Source organism: Xiphophorus hellerii, chromosome 17, assembly GCF_003331165.1.
Source record: "Xiphophorus hellerii strain 12219 chromosome 17, Xiphophorus_hellerii-4.1, whole genome shotgun sequence".
NCBI lineage: Eukaryota > Metazoa > Chordata > Actinopteri > Cyprinodontiformes > Poeciliidae > Xiphophorus > Xiphophorus hellerii.
The window spans coordinates 4,152,105-4,170,005 of NC_045688.1; the positions used below are offsets into that span (position 1 = coordinate 4,152,105).

Here is a 17,901-nt window from a genome sequence, read left to right on the forward strand (position 1 = left end):
TTCTCCATTTCTGTCCTTGTTTCAGACTCGGGCAAGTACACACCCATACACACACTCACTCACTTTAACCCTGACAGAGTAAAACCTATTGTGCTTGACACAGAGAGCATGTCTCCACCATGGATGACTGGCCATGAAGGTCCAGAGTCACTGTGCCCAGCAGGCATGACCCACCAAATACCTCACCATGGCGCTGGAGAAACAAATGCATGCTTTGACTGGACAGAATGGGGTTCCTGGCTGCTATTATTTTGTGGTAAAAGTTTTTTTCACGGGAGAAATAAGTGTTGTAGTTATAATATCTCAAGCTAAACCACCAAACGTGTGTAGCCTTAATAACAAATACCATTGTCCTCTGTTTTCCGTGGCTGTCTGAGGAGGTCACGGGGGTCGGATCGCAGGATTGCAGGGTGCCGAGTGCTATGCCTGCTGGGTAGTAAAGTAGAGGTCTGAAAGCAGGGGGTAGGAGGTGGGACGCAGGGGTCAGGGGTGTTTGGGATGCAGAGGTTAACGGAGGTGAGAAGGTAATTGAGATCAGGCAACGTGAGGAGAGAGAATGATGGGTTTCATTAGCGTCAGGGGAAATTAGGAATCAGAGGTAAATGATTCAGTGAGTAAATGTGTGGTAGCTTGTCTGGTGCACACTAAACTCAGTGCAATGCTCCATAAGAGCGTGCATAATTTATGTAGGTGTTTGGGATAGGGGTGTTTTAATGTGGCTTGTTTATTAAATGCTGTTTAGGTGACCTGGTAAAGCTGCAAGGTTTACTGCTGCAGAGACCATAAATCTTCTATTTCCTGTTCTGTGTTTTGTTTTAAACAAATCCATATGTTCAGAACGCAGCAACATCCTACAAATTACAGGCTTTCTAAGAAAAAAAAAAGTGAAAGAACATCAAATGTTTCCAATGTTTGACTTGTGGTTTTAAAGTTAGCAAAGGGTGAAGGAAGTGAAGTAAATATGTTCATTTTTTAATACAATCTTTTAAAAGAAAAATGCAACTTTGATAACACTAGTATTTAGGGGTATCAGTGGAAAGTGGTGTACCCATTTTCATCGATACACCAAAATAAAATACTGTGTAATCAACTGCTTTTTGAAGTGATCTACTGGTAGCCCACCTGTAATTTAATCTGTGAAGGATTAATTTTTTTAAATGTTACTGCATAAACAAGACAAAGAAGACCAAAAACACAACAGACAGGTCCAAAAGACTTGCAATTGCAGGAAGAGGTGGTTCTGTTGAGCAAAAATGGTTGTTTGCACAAATACACCACACCATTAAGAGTTTGTCAGAAGGCTTTTTCACACCTTTTTGCAATGATTCATTAATTTGTGGTTTCTATCAGACAAATTTCCCATAAAATATCCAAAAGTGAGTGGTAGCAACATAGCATTTTGTTATGACATTGTGTTTTAACAAGGATCTCCATTAAGTATTTTCAAATTCAGGATAAATGTAAATATATTTATATATACAGTTTATTAGTCATTTCCATTCATTGAGTTATTTGAAAAAAGACCTTATACTGTAAATTTGACTCTGAAACAGTCTGGGATGTTGACAGGAGAAATTGTCGCAGAAATTCTATGGTTACATATTTACACCACTAGATGGTAGCAGAGTATTATTGAAACTAAGAATTCAATGTACTTTGCCGTCATGCTGGTTCTTTTCTCATAGGAGGATTTATTTACAGATACAGTATATATGAATGTCTGTCTTTCACCAGGCCGTCTACAACCAAGCCCATGTCGCCTGCAAGTGTCACGGAGTCTCTGGGTCCTGCAGTCTGAAAACTTGTTGGCTTCAGCTGGCTGACTTCAGGCGAGTCGGAGAATTTCTGAAAGAGAAATACGACAGTGCTGCGGCCATGCAGATTGGACGCAAGGTATTAATTTGATATGTAGTGACCATAAACATTTACTTGAATGCTTTATTGGTGAAATGTGCTAAACAGACACACTCGACGTTCTCATGATTTTCCTTTTTAATGATTAGATGTATGAAACTTTAAGGAAGTTGACTTCTGATAAGCTGAGCTGAGAAACTGAGCGGGTCTATATGTGTTAGAAATTTTAAATTTAATTCTCCTCCCAAATCTGAAAATGACTCTTGGTTAACTCACAAATGAAGCCACAATAGGGAGTTTTCTTTAAAGTCCAGACCACTGATCTGGTGGTTCACTGTCCAGATGTATCACTCAAACTTTTTCCCTCCTTTCTTTTGCTCTACCAGGGAAAGCTGGAGCTGAAAGACAAGCGCTTCAACAACCCGACACCTGAGGACATGGTCTACATTGACCCAAGTCCCGACTACTGTCTCCGGAACGAAACCACAGGCTCGCTGGGAACGCATGGCCGCTACTGCAACAAAACCTCAGAGGGTATGGACGGCTGCGAGCTGATGTGCTGCGGCAGAGGGTACGACCAGTTCAAGACATACAAGCACGAGCGCTGTCACTGCAAGTTCCACTGGTGCTGCTACGTCAAGTGCAGGCGCTGCACAACTCTCGTGGACCAGTTTATGTGCAAATAGCACAAAAAGGCGGGTTAACTCTGACCCAAAGAAATGGGAGTGAAAAGAGAGGAGAGGAATGATGATATCCATTTTAATATAAAGAGCTGATCAATGGACTGATATATATACATATATATATATTAAAAAAAAGATGTCCAATATTCTGATCACGGTCCTGATGGAAGAACAAAACGGCACAAACGAGGATGAAAGGGAAAAAAGGAACAGGTTTCAATCCCTTAAAGTGGGGACACATTTGACCTGTGTGAGCTGAAGAGATAAAAATAAATATATAATTAAGAAATAAATAAATCTACAACTTACACATTTTAATTTAAAGAGACTTGTGTTTGTTTGAAAGTGTGACGCAGCCATGATTCCTCTGATTGCCTGCTGCTTTTTTAATGTAAGAGCACTGCTAACATCACCGTATGCACTCCCATCCCAGGAGCAGGAGCAAAGAAATGCCCCAAACTACAACCAGCAGAAAGGGAACAAGTCAAGGTGACAATGAACCCAAAGTGCCTTATAGAAGTATTCATACCAGTTCAGCTTTTCCATATTTTTCACATTTCATCCAAAAACTGTATTTTATGTGACAAACCTACAAAAAGTGGTCCATAGATATGCAGTACATGGAAAACAATCCATGGTTTTACTTTACTTTGTTGAGCCATTTTTTGCTGCAATTACAGTTATAAATAACATTCTGCCCTGAACAAGTTTTATGTTGCTGTCAGGATAGTGCAAGCATCTCTCCTTGTTGAGTAGACCAGTGTTTCCCAACCCTGGTCCTCAAGGCTCACTGCCCTGCATGTTTTAGGTATTTCCTTGCTTCAGTCCAGCTGATTTCAATTGATGACTGATTAACAGGCGTTTGTTGAACTGCAATCAGTTGAATCAGGCACATTAAAGAAGGGAAACCTCTAAAACATGTAGGACAGTGTGCCTTGAGGACCAGGGTTGGGAAACACTGGAGTAGACAACACTCTATTACTAAAAATAAAGAGATCAGGCTCATGTCTCTGAACATTGCTGTGAGCTATTCCCAACCGGAACATCTGTTTTTTCTACCTGTGTTATAGTATGGGACTTCAAGCATGATGATTCTACCACCAAAGCAAACATGTCCAGTTTAAGGGTCTGTTGGACTTTTTTACTAAAATGTTTTCTGTCTTTAACTGGCCAAATCACATGCTTTCACATGTGTGCTGTGCTCCCTTCATGGCTTTTTGCAACGTGAATTTCTTAAGAGACTTGCACACCAAATGCAGCATCAGCTCCACCAACCTCTGAAATCCATTCATTTGTGCTTCATGCTCCACGCAACGTTTTGTTTTTCCCTTTTTTTCCTGCGCTGAGCGAATGCCAATGCACTGTATCTCCTCCCTCAGCATCGAAGTGCAAGCAGCTCGGTACGGCTTGTGTTGCGCTCAGGTTAAAGTCGATATTTGTTGCACTTTGACTGCAGTTACACAGCGACAGATCCTCGCGTGACCAATAGATACAAGATATCTATCAAACTGCTCCACACTGAGTAGGAAGCAGCCTGTTAATAAGGAAACCAAACTCCTTCACTTGCTTTCTAAAGGGTCACATATTTCTATATCTGCTTCTCTATTGTTGATTTTAGCACAAAGGAAATGTAAAATCTGCAAATCAAACATAATAATACTTTTTATTGTGAAACTCTACCTCTTGCGTTTTACTTTGCTATGGATGAACAGAGTGCAGCAACATCAGTGTTGCTTCCAGTTTAGCATGACAGGATTCACTGCTGAGACACCTGCTGTGAAGCTCAAAGGATGCTGTTTGTCTTTCTTTTTGTCACTCTTCCTTCAAGGCCAGGTTTGTGGAGTGCACAACTATTAGTTGACCTCTAATCTCTATTCTACTTGTCTGATTATGATCATGTCTTGAAAGGTTTGCAGTTCTTTTTTCTATTTTTAGATGATAGATTGAACATCTTGGTGAGAAGTTCAAAGCTTGAAATATTGTTTTATAACCTCACTCAGCTTTAACCTTCTCCACAACCTTTTTCGTGACCTTTCTGCTTTATTCCTTGGTTTTCAGGATGCTGTTTGTTCACTAATGTCTCCAACAAATCTCCAAGGCTTTTGAAGAACTGTCGAGTTTGAACTGAGATTCACCGAAGTGCATATGTACTCCATTTACTTAGACGATTTCTGATGGTTCAGGGAAAGGAAGGCTGATTACACTTTTCAGTGTTTAATTTGTAGCCAAAATAGAAAAGTTCATGTCGTTTTCCTTCCACTTCATAATTACGTCCCACTTTGTGTTTATGTAGCAAATCCCAATAAGATACATTGAAGTTTGTAGTTCTGAAGTGACAAAATGTGAACAAGGATATTGAATATTTTTGCAAGGCACTGCGAAGAGAGGGACTCCAGATACTTTGGGTTTTTGGGGTTTTTTTGGTAAACTTTAGGAGAAAAAGGATAGCTTACATAAATCCAGTTCTAAATGCCTGAACCTGCAGCAACATCAGCAAAATGCTAACAATAATTCTCAAAAGGACAGGGCACACTCCCCTTTGTGTCGGTGACCTGACAAATGATCCTGTGAGCGGATTAATGAGGCCTGCTGCTTGACATTGTTGCTGTTTAAGTGGGCAGTTTGCTGTCTAGCTCCATAACCTTCATATCAGGTGAAGAAATCATCCATTAGAGAGATGAATATGTTGGACTGGCCTTAATGAAGACATGCAAAGAGACACTTTCAGTGCTAAATGGACCTTTGTCATCTTACAATGTCAAACAAGATGTCAGGTGTTGTGTTGACTTGGTATTTTTGCCAGGACTGTGACACTTTGTGACTCTGTGATGCAAATAATAGATGTGTTTGTGGACTGAAGATGGTGTGGAAAATAAATGCAAGAAGAAACAGAAGAACTGGACTGCAATTCCTTACAAGCCACGTTCAAGAACTAGTGCATAAGAAATTATATTTTGTTGGTGTTTATAAGCTTATGATGTTTTCTATGTTTTATACATGCATATTACTGTGTATTCTTTTGATAAAGTAGACTTTGAAAATGAAGATTTCTGTCTGCTGCAGTTCTTCTGGAAAAGTCTGACGCAGGTTAACAAGTTCCCTCCTCTACAGCTAAGCCTTTTTTTTATTTTTTACCTTGTTGCATTATTTTGCAATAGGGTAAAAAATGTCAAATGAGTTTGAGAAGATCTGTATACACAAGACAGAAACAATAAAGGAAAATGTGTTTCTTTAATTTTCTGAAAGTTGAATCTTCTCTCATCCAACCCTCCATCATAGTATACGTATATACTGTATATATATATATGTTTTAGAACTTGCTGATTTTCCAGTTAACTTTCCTCATAATTCTTCTTGCCTTTTCCCCTGAAGACCTTTGATTCCAACAGATGGCTAAGCAGACTGTCTGTCTGTTTCTATGAACTCCTTGTTTGTTCTTAATTTCTGTCCCACAACATTCATTTTCCACATTTAAACAGTAAGCATTACCGTATTTGATTCCTATAAATATCATCAAGATGATCTTAAGTTGTCTCTTAACATTTGTTTATCGGTGTTTTTCAATGTTTAGCGCTGAATGTCGAAGCTAATCGGGTCAGAACAGTGACCTTACTAGCAATCCCATTACTTGTAGCTGCTTGCAGATAATTGGATTAGACAACTGACCAGAGCGGCACGAGTGACCTACACTCCTGTGTATGAAAAATCCTCCTCACCTGACGGAGGACGGTGAACGTCTGGGGTCATCTCTTATTGTAGACAAACTCTTAGTTCTTACTGGAGCTGGAAACACAATAATCAGTAACTGATAATCTATAAAATCTGTCGTTTATGTCAATATGACGTGTGTGAGGTGCTAGCAAGATTAGATCAGTGAAAGTGTAACCTTCAGGCCCATCTAATCCTCCTGGCCTAACAGCCATCTGTTTACAAAGTGCTGCCAGCTTGAATTTGCACAAACAGAAAACTAAACACTCGGTGAGGATTTCCACCCTCATGTTGCTTTAAATGGTTTTTGTATTTTCTTAACTTTATTGTGAGGCTATTTTTTAAAAGCTGGTGATTGCAGAGGATCACAGAGGTAAGTGTGTTTAGTACATATGAATACTTTTATGTTTTTGTGGCCATGTAGCCAGTTTAGTGTTGCTTCTTAGTGTTTCTTGGGTGTGGATTTTTATTGAATTGTGACTTGGAAATGTATGTAAACGTACAGCTACTTATTTTCTTGGGATTTTATTGTCATAGACTTATATAAAGTACTGCGTAGTAGTTTAATGGTGGAAAAATTATTTAATGCTGTACAGAGCCATTTTTTTGCTACAATTAGTCCTTTAGTTGCATCAGCTTTACATACTGAACCTTTTAGCATTTTTCTTAGCAAATATAGATCAAGCACAGTCATCCTGGATGACAAAAGCCTATAAAGATACATTTTCAGATCTTGCCATGAATTTTCAATAAAACCATACATCTGGTCTTTGATTAGACCATTCTATTTTAGCTATTGTACATTTAGGGCTCTGTTTTTAGCCGCATCCGCCTCCCCATGACCAAGTTAGCTATTCTGTCCTGTCCTTGCTGAAGAAAAGCCTCCCCACATCATGATGCTGCCACTATTGTATGTCACCTTTGGGATGTTGTGTTTAGGATTATGTGTTGTTAGTTTTGTTTGTTGGCCAAAAAGTTCACTGCTGTTTTTGCTTGTAATTCTTCCATTAAGACCAGAATTGTGGACCAAACAACTAACGGGTACACTGTCAACATATTCCTCCACCTTGGTTGCCTTGGGCCTCTTGGACGTTTCTTTGAATAATGCTCTCTTCGGATCATTAGAGGAGCAGCACACATGACTCTACATCTCAAACACAGTGATGGGGTCAAGGATATGAAATTTATGAGGCACTAGCATTTGCTGTAGGCTCATCTTTAACAAACAGATCATTATTTGATGGATCTACACTGATTCTAATGCTAATTAACTGCTTCATTCTTGATTGTTCAGTTGTATTCCTGGTTCAGTCATCTTTTTAGCTGCAATGAAACAAGATAAGAGATCTAGGGAGTTCTGGCTTCTGGTGGGTTAAAGGTTCTGGCCGATCATGTCTTGGGTTTGGAGCTGTGGCTTGTGGTGAAGGATTGAACAGAAATTTGGGATCTTATTTTCTAATCTTTGAACTGGGAATAAACTGCATAAGGTGAATTCTGATTACTAATTCGGTGACTTCTGAGGGCAATTTGTTTCACTGTCTTTTATTTAGGGGTTTCGGGGGGGAAAAGGAGTTAAATGACGCACTTCACGCACGCACTTATTTGTTAAAAGAGACTTTTTTTTTCTCACACAAGAAATTAAAAAACAAAAAAACTAACAGTTTTTGAGTATAATATAAAAAATTTTCTGGGTGTGAATACTTTTACAAGGCATTGTTTTTCTCCTACTGTTCTTATTTATTTATTTATTTATTTTTGGCAGATTTTGACATTGAACAATGAGGCCATTATTCTTAAAACCTGTTTTGTCTCAGCGCAGGAGGAAGAAAGCGGCTTTTTCCTCTAAAATCATAATAAAACCAGAGTAAAAATGTTTGCATTAACTGCCCAGTTTCTGTCTTTAACAGGCCATTTATCATGCTGGAGTGAGAGCATTTTCCCCGCATTTAGCCACATGATACCAGAAGCAAAGGGTACAAAGGGATTTTGCACAATATGTTTGTAGATTAGCCAGCAGCTGGTGTGAGAAATCTCTCTGTGATCTAGATTAGCTGAAGTGAGGAAACCGTTTCATTTTCAAATACCATAAACCTACAGAGCGCGACAGATTCCAAGCCTTTTCCTTATTCAGCTGCTTACTCTGCTGTTTTACTCCTCAAACACAAACAGAGCTCAAAGACCAAGTCAAACACAAATGCTCAGCCACTTATCCATAAGCTCATTCATCCATATGCTTTCTACAAGCTGTGGTAGGAGCAGAATGGATTGCTGAGTAGTCTGAATATCTAATCTTCTGGGGATGGCTCTGCAGATGCAGTAAGTGCTCTCTGAGTTGGAAGGTCAACTTCCACGTCAGTGCTGCTCCTTTCTGTACGTCTCAGATATCTTCTAAAGCGCTTCTGCTGATTGACCTTTTAGCCCCATTTACAATATGGATACAAAAGTCAAAACAATATGGAAATATTTAATTTCAACTTTTGTGTTTTGTTTTGTTTTTACTGCAGTTTAGCAAAGAAAGATATTCAGTTCTTTGCAAAAATAATATAAACTGCTAAACCTTTTTCACATGTTATAGTACAACTACAAATACCATTATTCAGCTGACAAATCGGTGCATAATTGTTGAGTGGAAGGTAAAACATTGTTTAATCAACTCCTCGTCTTTATAGTTCAGGTTGCATGTTTAGACTTGCTGTCTAAGGTAAATTTACACCACAGTCTCAAATTTCCCACATCTTCTAAAACATTTTCATCCAGTATTGTCCTGTATTTAGCTCCATATGTCATTCTGTTAACTCTGACCGGCTTTGTTCTCCTCTCTGAAGAAAATTCCCACAGCATGATGCTGCCACTGCTATGTTTGGTGTGTTTTTAGGATATGTGGGTTTTTTGTTTTGTTATTGTTGTTCTAAAACCTAAAATTAGACATAAAATAGTTTTTTTTTTTTTAATTAAACCATGAAACAAACAAATATTGTAAGCTGTCAGAAAACCTGATAAGCAATATTTTTCCTGTCTAATTTTTCCTAACGCTATCATAGAAAATCCCAATGAGATACATTCAGGTTTGTTTCTAATGTGACAAAATATAGAAAGGTTCAGGGTGTGTGAATATTTTTTAATGCACCAATGCTTTTATATTCAACTTAATTTCATACTGATGAAAGAAATAAAGTACAACAGATTTTATGCCTGTAAATTAAAAACACTGGTGTCTCTGAGCAGCTGAAATAAATGCTTCATGCATTCCTTCAGAAATTACACACAGCAAGTAATGAGGTCATTATACTCAAAATATGCACTTAAACACTTTGATTCAAGTACCCAAAGTGTTGACTTCAAGATTTAATGGGAAATAACCATTATTAATATCATATTGCACTTAGCATAGACAAAAATCTTTTCATTAATGCATTTTTCTTTTTTCTGAGGAGCTAAAGAATAAAGTGTGATGAGTGTAGAACATTATTTGCTCTTATTGCAACCCAGATGCAGGTAAGCATGTTGGATATAGGTCATGGTTACGTGACCTAATTTATAAATATTTAAGGCTGGTCCTATCATGGTTTCAGTGACGCCAGGTGTGATCAAGCAGGGCTGGTATTGAATGTTGTTTCACTGTTTCAGGTCTTCGTGTCTTGTTAAAAGCTTTGTATAATCTTGTTGAGGACTGATTATGGGCCACATTTTTTATACTCTGGTTCTGTTTGGAATAAACATGTTGCCTAACGCCAGTAAGAGCCATTGCATAAACCGAATAAAAGCCATTTGAAGTTCAACAAATTATAATTATGATTGTGTTTTCAGGTGTGGCGTACCGGCTGTAACCCGTCTGTGCCGTGTGAAAACTTTCATCCTGCCAACGATGTTTCACACCCTAAAAAACACGACAGTCAACTAATGGAAAATTACCTGGACAAACTCGCTTTCAAATTAGGAGGCGGTAGAGAATATACGGTCAAGATGACAGTTTGACTGAAAGATGATACAGAAACAGCTCGACAAAACATAAACCGGCCCGGGTGGTTCTAGCCAACGGGGGTCTTTGCCCCTGGAAAACTGGTCCTGGCCCCTGTTATGGTCCCTATACTGAAGAGATAATGCTGAATTAATTCCTCGTGATGATATGCGCTGGCACAGAAACTGTAATTAATTGGTCCCTTGGACCAGTTTCATTTTTTACTTTCACATTTTTAAGTTAATGAATTAAAATTGAAGGTGTTGCACTTTTAGATTGAGCTGCATTGGGATAGGATCACAGTTTTCATGTTGTTTGTTTCATTCTCTTTATCTGTGCCCCCATCAAAAAAAACTCAGGTCTGCTTGGTAAACTTAATTTACAGCTGCCATTTTAAGCCCGTATAAGACTTTGGAAGATCTTCATATTTTTTCTAACTTAATCTAATCTGATCAGGCAAATTGAAACATATATTTGAAAGTTTTCTTTTTTCTGCAGTATTCCCTACATTCTTGCATCTTCTCATCATCTCTGATTTGCTTCCCTTTTTCAGTTGGGGAAAAAGCTTATCCTTAGCATAATGCTGCCATCACCATGCTCTTGAGAGAAGATGTTATCAAGGTGACATGAACTTTAATATGAGTTCTTTTATTCATTGTAGAAAAATGTATATGAAAACAATTTGTTTAACCAGAACAATGGCACCACAGTTACTGGTAAAAAAAAATAAAAAAAAATCCTATAGCGTAAATGTAAACTAAAACATTAATTGTATGTAATGTACATGTTATTTCCAAAGTTGATATGTTTTAAATTAAAGTTCCCCAAATGCGTGTTCTCCAAGAAAAATAGCCTGTTACTATATTCTGCACAAATCTAGTCAGAGGATAAAAGAAACAAAAATAAATAAATACATGTAGCAATTTTAGAGTTACCCCTGTCTGTGTAAAACAAATTTCAATCTTATTTTTGTCACATTACAACTAAAACCTTACTGGGATTTTATCCAACATCATTAATTATAAATGTGAAGTGGAAAGAAAATGTTTTGTTTTCAAACTTTTATTTTGTAAAAATAAAATAAAAAGGTTGTGCAATGACAAATGAAGGTTGCACAAACAAACTGGTTATGCCAACAATAAGTTCAGTGAAGGACACTCTTGCATTCAGTGCCACTCATGTTTAGTTTGGAAGTTTTTAATGTTTTTCTCATCAGTAAAGAACCGAGACAATCCTGGAAAAATTCAAGACATCTAAGTAGAGAAATCATGTTTTAAATAATGTTTTGAAACTAAAGACAGACTCTTAGTTTACCCTTAGTTTGCCCTCACTATCAATAAAATTAGTGTAGTGGTCCGGCGAACGTGGTTTTGGACTTTGTCAGAGTGAGAGAGAAAAAGTGTTCCACGTCTTCTGCCCAGGTCGAGATAAAATCAATTTCTAAAGCATAGCTGTTGCACAAACCTAACGTGCTGTGAAAAGGCGTTTGTCCCCATGGAGATTTATTTTATTTTTGCTTGTTTGATTGAATATTTCAGATCATTAAACAAAATGTTATATCAGACAAACTTAGCCAGAATTAATACAAAAGACGGTTTTCAAGTAATGCCACACGCTGGCAGTCAAAACTTATTGCAGTCAAAGCTTTAGAATGTACTAATTACGGCCTGTTTTAATTCATGCAATAGGCTAAAATATATTTTAAAACATTTTTGAAACTGCATAGCTGTTTATGCCACCCTTGGCACAAGGTGATATCTGCTCAGTCACACTCAGCAGATATCATCATGTGTTTAAGAAAAGAAAAATACGAGTAAAAATTATAAAACATATTCTCTACAACCTAAAAGTTTTTTTTGAAAACAAATATTTGCAGATACTTGCTAAGCTTGTTTAAAGGTGAAACTGGTGTGTCGGTTAACCATTTAAAAGAAAATTTATGAAGCTTGGCCTTCAGGAATACACCCAGCTGCCAGAGCTTTGCATCACAATAGCTCATTCCCTATTGCACAACTAAGCGCTGCCTGTAATTGCATTGCATTTGGGAGTGGGGTTATGTGTGCTCTGGCATGAAACTCACATGTCTGCACGCACTTCTTAAATCAGAAATGCAGAGGTGGGAAACGGCAGATGATTCAGTTATGCATTCATTGGCTCGATTCATGTTGACTGTGCACACAGGCACGTTAAGTCAGATATGTGTAACAAAACTGTCAAGGCAATTTGGACAACTGATAATTGGAGAGTGGTCATATTACAAAGTATATTATATAGTTCTAGATTTATAATCTGCTGCCATTGCTGGAAATATTTTACTTGCTTAAGAACTTTTAACAGATTTACACAATTTAACAAACTGAATTGTGCCTCTAGATTTTCTTTTAATCTCTCAAAATTTCATAAAGTAGCATTTTGTGTCCTCTAGGTTTTTGTTTTTTTTTCATATTTACCATCATACATACTTATGTCACTAGGGTTATTTTCCTGTTTTGTTTGTTTATCATTTGCATCTTTATTATTTATTTAATTTTTCATTTGTTTTCAGCCTTTATTCAGTTATTTTTACAGTAATTGTTCGGTTTTCTTTGTTTTTAGTATTTTTTGCTTTTGGGTAACAGCTTTGGTTAAAAACTACAATAGAACAATCATGTCTTGTTCCTGGTCATCGCTGATTGGTCAGTTTCTTCGCAGAGCCATCTGATTGGACGTCTTGTGCTCATGCGAGTAGCGTCACGGACTGAACGCCTCCCTCCGGTAGGTGAGTGAGCTCTGGAAGGGAGCTCGCTTAGTAACCGTTTAGGCTGGAGAGGAGCTGGGTGGCAGCTTCAACTCTCTGCCAACTCTTTTAACATCACGTAGAGCACTGATTTCTCCTCGGATATTCTGAGCAGGTGAATATTACCAATCGTATTTGGTTACTGTTGATTATCAGTGCTGTTTTTATGTCCTGTTTTAGGTTGTTAAATATCACCCCATACTTTCCTTAATGTAACGTTAGCGCCTCCCTGAATAGCAGCTTTGCTATCCAGCTAATTCTGGCTGTCAAAACAACAGGAGTTAGAAGCTGCTAGCCAGCCCCGAAAAACAAAGCTTTTCTTTGTCTTTGGGAGACATTGTTATACACATGAACCTGTTATTTGGCATGTTTAAAGACATTGAGTGCGACGGGGAAAGCTGTCAACACAAACATAGTCTGTCTAAATTACTTTTCTCGCTTTTGTCAGACGTGGCAGCGAACTAGCCAGCTCGCTAGCTCGGTGTAAACAAACCATGTTCACAGACTGCTGAAGGGCTGCGGTATGTCTGGGGTCTTTTTTTCTTAGCCATTCTAGATGTAACTACGGTTACTTTTTACATTAGCGTAATGTTAGCTAGATGACACACAATTTTGTTGTTGTCTTGTGTTAAATTGGTAAAAGTTGGCGCCGTCAGTGGAAGGTAGACTGTCTGGAGTTTGTCTTTTCTTTGTCTTGCTCGCCAGTGTTAAGTTGATACCTGGGATCTCTGAGCTCCCACTATTAATTTACTTTTCTCATCTTGACGTTATTTTAGCGAAGATAGTTTCCTTTTTGGTATTTAAAGGTGAGTTGTTAAGTGACTGACAAGTAGCTGCTGTTTTCAGTTTTTCAATACAAGTGAATCTTGTATAATCAATATCTTTATTTCCACCTGTTTCTTGCTCTCTTAAGTCAGCAAAAAATAGGAGTACATGAAATACCACGTACAAAACTTACTGCGTTATTAACTTTTTAAAATTACTTTTGAATTTAAAGAGACTTTAATAAGTATGTTAGAATTATTAAGTTAGACAGAATTCTACCATGAATTCTTCTTGCATTCCCTTGTATTAGTGAATTTTTTAGATGATTTCTAGACCAATTGTGGTGTAATTTAGCATGAACTACTTATCAAATAAGCTCAATTTTGGAATATAAATAATGGAACATATTACCTACCACACTATTAGCTTTATATACAAATAGTTACTTTTCTTTGGTTTGTTTAAATACGCACTTTGTTGGGCTGAAACTTCAGCACGTAACCCTGGCTAGGTTGTCAACAGAAACAGAACAAAAATTACTGTTCTGTAATTATTTGAAATGATTAAATACCTCCTTACAACAGCAAACAACTATTTTTTTACCTTGATTTAAAATAACACACACTTTATGGCATTTGCACAAAAATCTTGTAACAGTAATGCAAGCTTATTGGTTTATTTAGAACAGAAAGGCCATACTTTATCCTGCTGTAAATACAGCTTCATCACAATGGGAGTAATGAGTGACACACCTTAAGTTTTCACACCAAACCTGTTTTCTGCAACCGGGAATGAGATGAATTTGTGTGTCTCGTGAACGAGGGGCTGACCGTAGCATTTTAACATTCCATTAAAGTCACTTTAAACTGTTGGAGTTGTGTAGCGTAAATTTTGTGCAGTTCTCAAAGTATGAGGTTTTAAAACCTTGATTTGCACTTATACCAGTAGCCTACCCAGAAAACTACATTTTACTAGCCAACCCCATGGATGTGCATCTAACTTTTTAAGTAAAAAATAAGTATTTATTAATGTGTTGAACCATTACTGTATTACATCAGAAAATGTTAAGCATTTTCCCAGAATATTCCAAAAATAGCTTGTTGTCAAACAGTTGTCATGCAGTTGTTAGCACTGAGAAACACATTTACCAGTAGTAAACTAGTCACAGCTGAATATTTATCTCTAGGAGTATGAGACAGAACTTGTCATTTTTAGATATCTGATATTTCTCTCCATCTGTATATGGTGCAACATCCAATTTTCAGTCAGTCTTCTTCAGGCATGAAGTCATTTTATAAATATTTTATAGTCTGGGTAGTTGTCTTGGACACAAACTTCGGCAGTATAGAAACTCTTTCAATAACCTACCTATATGAGAAATTCATATTTAATACAGTTTCTTTTCCTCGATTAAGTTTCCATTTACAACTAACCCAAAGTGACAGAATGAAACTGAAGTGCGTGGAATCATGAGGCTGAGTTAATAATAACCGTTATGTTCTTATTAAGCTGTTTTTCATTACTCCAGGAACATGGTTCATTTTTAAACTGACAAACAGATTCATCTTGTAATTTCAGAGCAGATATTTACTGCATAATTTATTTGATGTTTCAGTGCCTTTCACAATCAACGTTTTGCAAGATTGTGCAGTAAAAATATGCCCTGAATTTCGTCCGAAGATTGCAACTATTGCTTAAGCTGCTATGTGCTCCAACTCCCACCCTGCAAGACATTGATATTGAGCATATGTCATAGACAAAGTACAGCTCTGTGGTGAATTTAATGTGTAATGATGTCAGTGTTTGAAAGTGTGCCAGCCAGGAGAGTAGCTAAACATAGCTCATAGAAAAATAGATCTATCAATGCGAACGTGATTGATCACGAAAGAGAAGAGCTGCTTTATTTATTTTTTTTATGTCTCTTATGTCATCCACTTTTATTTATTTTCAAAACAACCCAGAAAGCAGTCTAAAACCTGTATCTGAGTGTGTTTGGTGAAAAACACGATTTACAAAGCTTTACACTGACACCTGCGGTTGTATAAATGTACAGACACAATACTTGCATAAGCCAAAATAAATTAGATTATCAAGACTTAAATGCTTTATCCATGGACACAGTAATCATCTTAACGCATGAAACACCTTTAAAGGGTAAATGATTGAATGGGATTCCTTTGAAGCTGCAGTAACATTTTTAAGCAAATTCTTTCTGATTGTGTTAAAATTTAAGATTAAATAAGGAATAAGCAACTATTTTAGAAACTAGACCATAATCTGACTAAATTCCTCGTCAAAGACTGCAGATAAATTGCCCACCGTTCTAGGGATGTTTGGAAAACCTAAAATTTGGTAATGGTGAACAGTTATTAATAATGTGGTCTTCTTCAGTCAGTTTCACGCTGCATACACAAAAGGAATATGTATTTTTAATAGCTCAATGTTGCTCTTTTTTATCTTCTGAGACCACTTATTTTCATTTGACCCACTTTTGGATTACCACCTAGTGCTTTAAAGCCACTTCTGGTTGTTCACCAGCAGGACTGACAACCTTATTGTGGTCTGCTGGGCTCCCTCTGTCAGTAGTGGTTTGGCTTCATGCACACTTGGAGCTCAGCTTTTTATTATCTGTGAATAGTAATTTAGACTTTGTGTGCGCTTCATGTCAGACAGTTGGTGTCTAAAACGAGTCAGGGTATTTCGAATAATTTAGGTTTACAAAAATCATCATAAATACCAGAGGTGGTATAATATCCACTTTTTTTATTGCCACAAATTTTATTTTTTATTTTTTTCCACCATCCATCCATCCATCTTCTTCCGCTTATCCGAGGTCGGGTCGCGGGGGTAGCAGCTTCAGAAGGGAGGCCCAGACTTCCCTCTCCCCAGCCACTTCTTCTAGCTCCTCCGGGGGAATCCCGAGGCGTTCCCAGGCCAGCCGAGAGACATAGTCCCTCCAGCGTGTCCTGGGTCTTCCCCGGGGCCTCCTCCCGGTGGGACGTGCCCGGAACACCTCACCAGGGAGGCGTCTAGGAGGCATCCTGACCAGATGCCCGAGCCACCTCAACTGGCTCCTCTCGATGTGAAGGAGCAGCGGCTCTACTCTGAGTCCCTCCCGGATGACGGATGATTTTTTTCCACAATTCCTAAAATTATGTTAAAACACAAGATCACTATTTTAATCTCATATATATGTAAAATTTGTCCACATAAAGCATAAAGACTAGTTTTTATTACATTATCAAAATTGGAAGAATTTATTAATTCTAGACTGAAACTATTTTTATGTTTTATCCATTAAAAATGTATCAATTGCAAAGAGATTTCTTTTAGATTGACTGAATCCTATTTAAGATATTTGTAAAATGTATTTATGATTTTACCAATTATTTTTCAGTATGACCCTTGTTTTTTATACCAAATAACATAATTTTATTTGGTAACAAAATTTATTTCAGCCTTCTATGCTGAAATTATTTATCTTTTTATTCAGATAATCTATTTAATAACCTCTGAAGCTGTTTGACCAGCATGAGATGCTTTCTGATTCTTCTACTACAATAATTTAATTTAATTTAATTGTCTTTTGGTGAGGAAAATATTTTATCAACTTGGGACCAGCATTAACATTTACATTTCATGAACTCTAGTCATAAATACACGTGTTGGTATTTAAGTTTTTCCCCTGAAATCAATTTTTTTATTTGTCATTACTTTAAAACTTGTAAACATTGACAATTTAAGGGATTTAAAGCATACCATGGCTATCAGAAGTGTGTTCCTGATGATATCTGTGCTGCGTCTCGACTCAGAGAACGAGTGTGTGTTTGTGTCAAATGCTCGTCACACTGTCTCTCTTTGTTCCGGTCTCAATCATAAGACTCCTGGCAGCTGGACCATAATGTCCCTGCTGTATCAGGACACCAGGGGACGCCCACTTTGTCCGTTTGCTCTTGATGTTAGCGGTTCGTTTTTATGTAGAAGCTAGCTGGGCTATGCTCCTGAATCATACCGCATTACTGCACCCCAAAAGTGAACCCCACCCAAATGAGGTTTCAGCTCAAAGCCAACACTACTCATTATTTATGATTAGCTGTAGCTTTGTGGAGACAGAGGTTGAAACGGGATTTTGGGTAATATTATAGTTTGGTTGGAGT

The 17,901-nt window shown here is 37.5% G+C and overlaps 1 protein-coding gene and 1 long non-coding RNA gene across 3 annotated transcripts in view; both read left to right on the forward strand.

Moving 5' to 3' along the window:
• Window positions 1-2,855, forward strand: part of wnt5b (wingless-type MMTV integration site family, member 5b) — a 76,301-nt gene extending 73,446 nt beyond the window's left edge. For both annotated transcript variants that reach the window (XM_032589272.1, XM_032589271.1), the window contains 2 exons: window positions 1,735-1,893; window positions 2,241-2,855. In XM_032589272.1, coding sequence (XP_032445163.1) covers window positions 1,735-1,893; window positions 2,241-2,540 — 459 coding nt within the window. In that variant the 3' untranslated portion in view covers window positions 2,541-2,855. The remainder of the gene's footprint in view (window positions 1-1,734; window positions 1,894-2,240) is intronic.
• Window positions 2,856-12,947: 10,092 nt separating this feature from the next.
• LOC116736415 (uncharacterized) overlaps window positions 12,948-17,901 on the forward strand; it is a 6,943-nt gene continuing 1,989 nt past the window's right edge. Inside the window, exons 1-3 of the long non-coding RNA XR_004342557.1 lie at window positions 12,948-13,094; window positions 13,657-13,659; window positions 15,512-15,518. This is a non-coding gene — a long non-coding RNA (uncharacterized LOC116736415). The remainder of the gene's footprint in view (window positions 13,095-13,656; window positions 13,660-15,511; window positions 15,519-17,901) is intronic.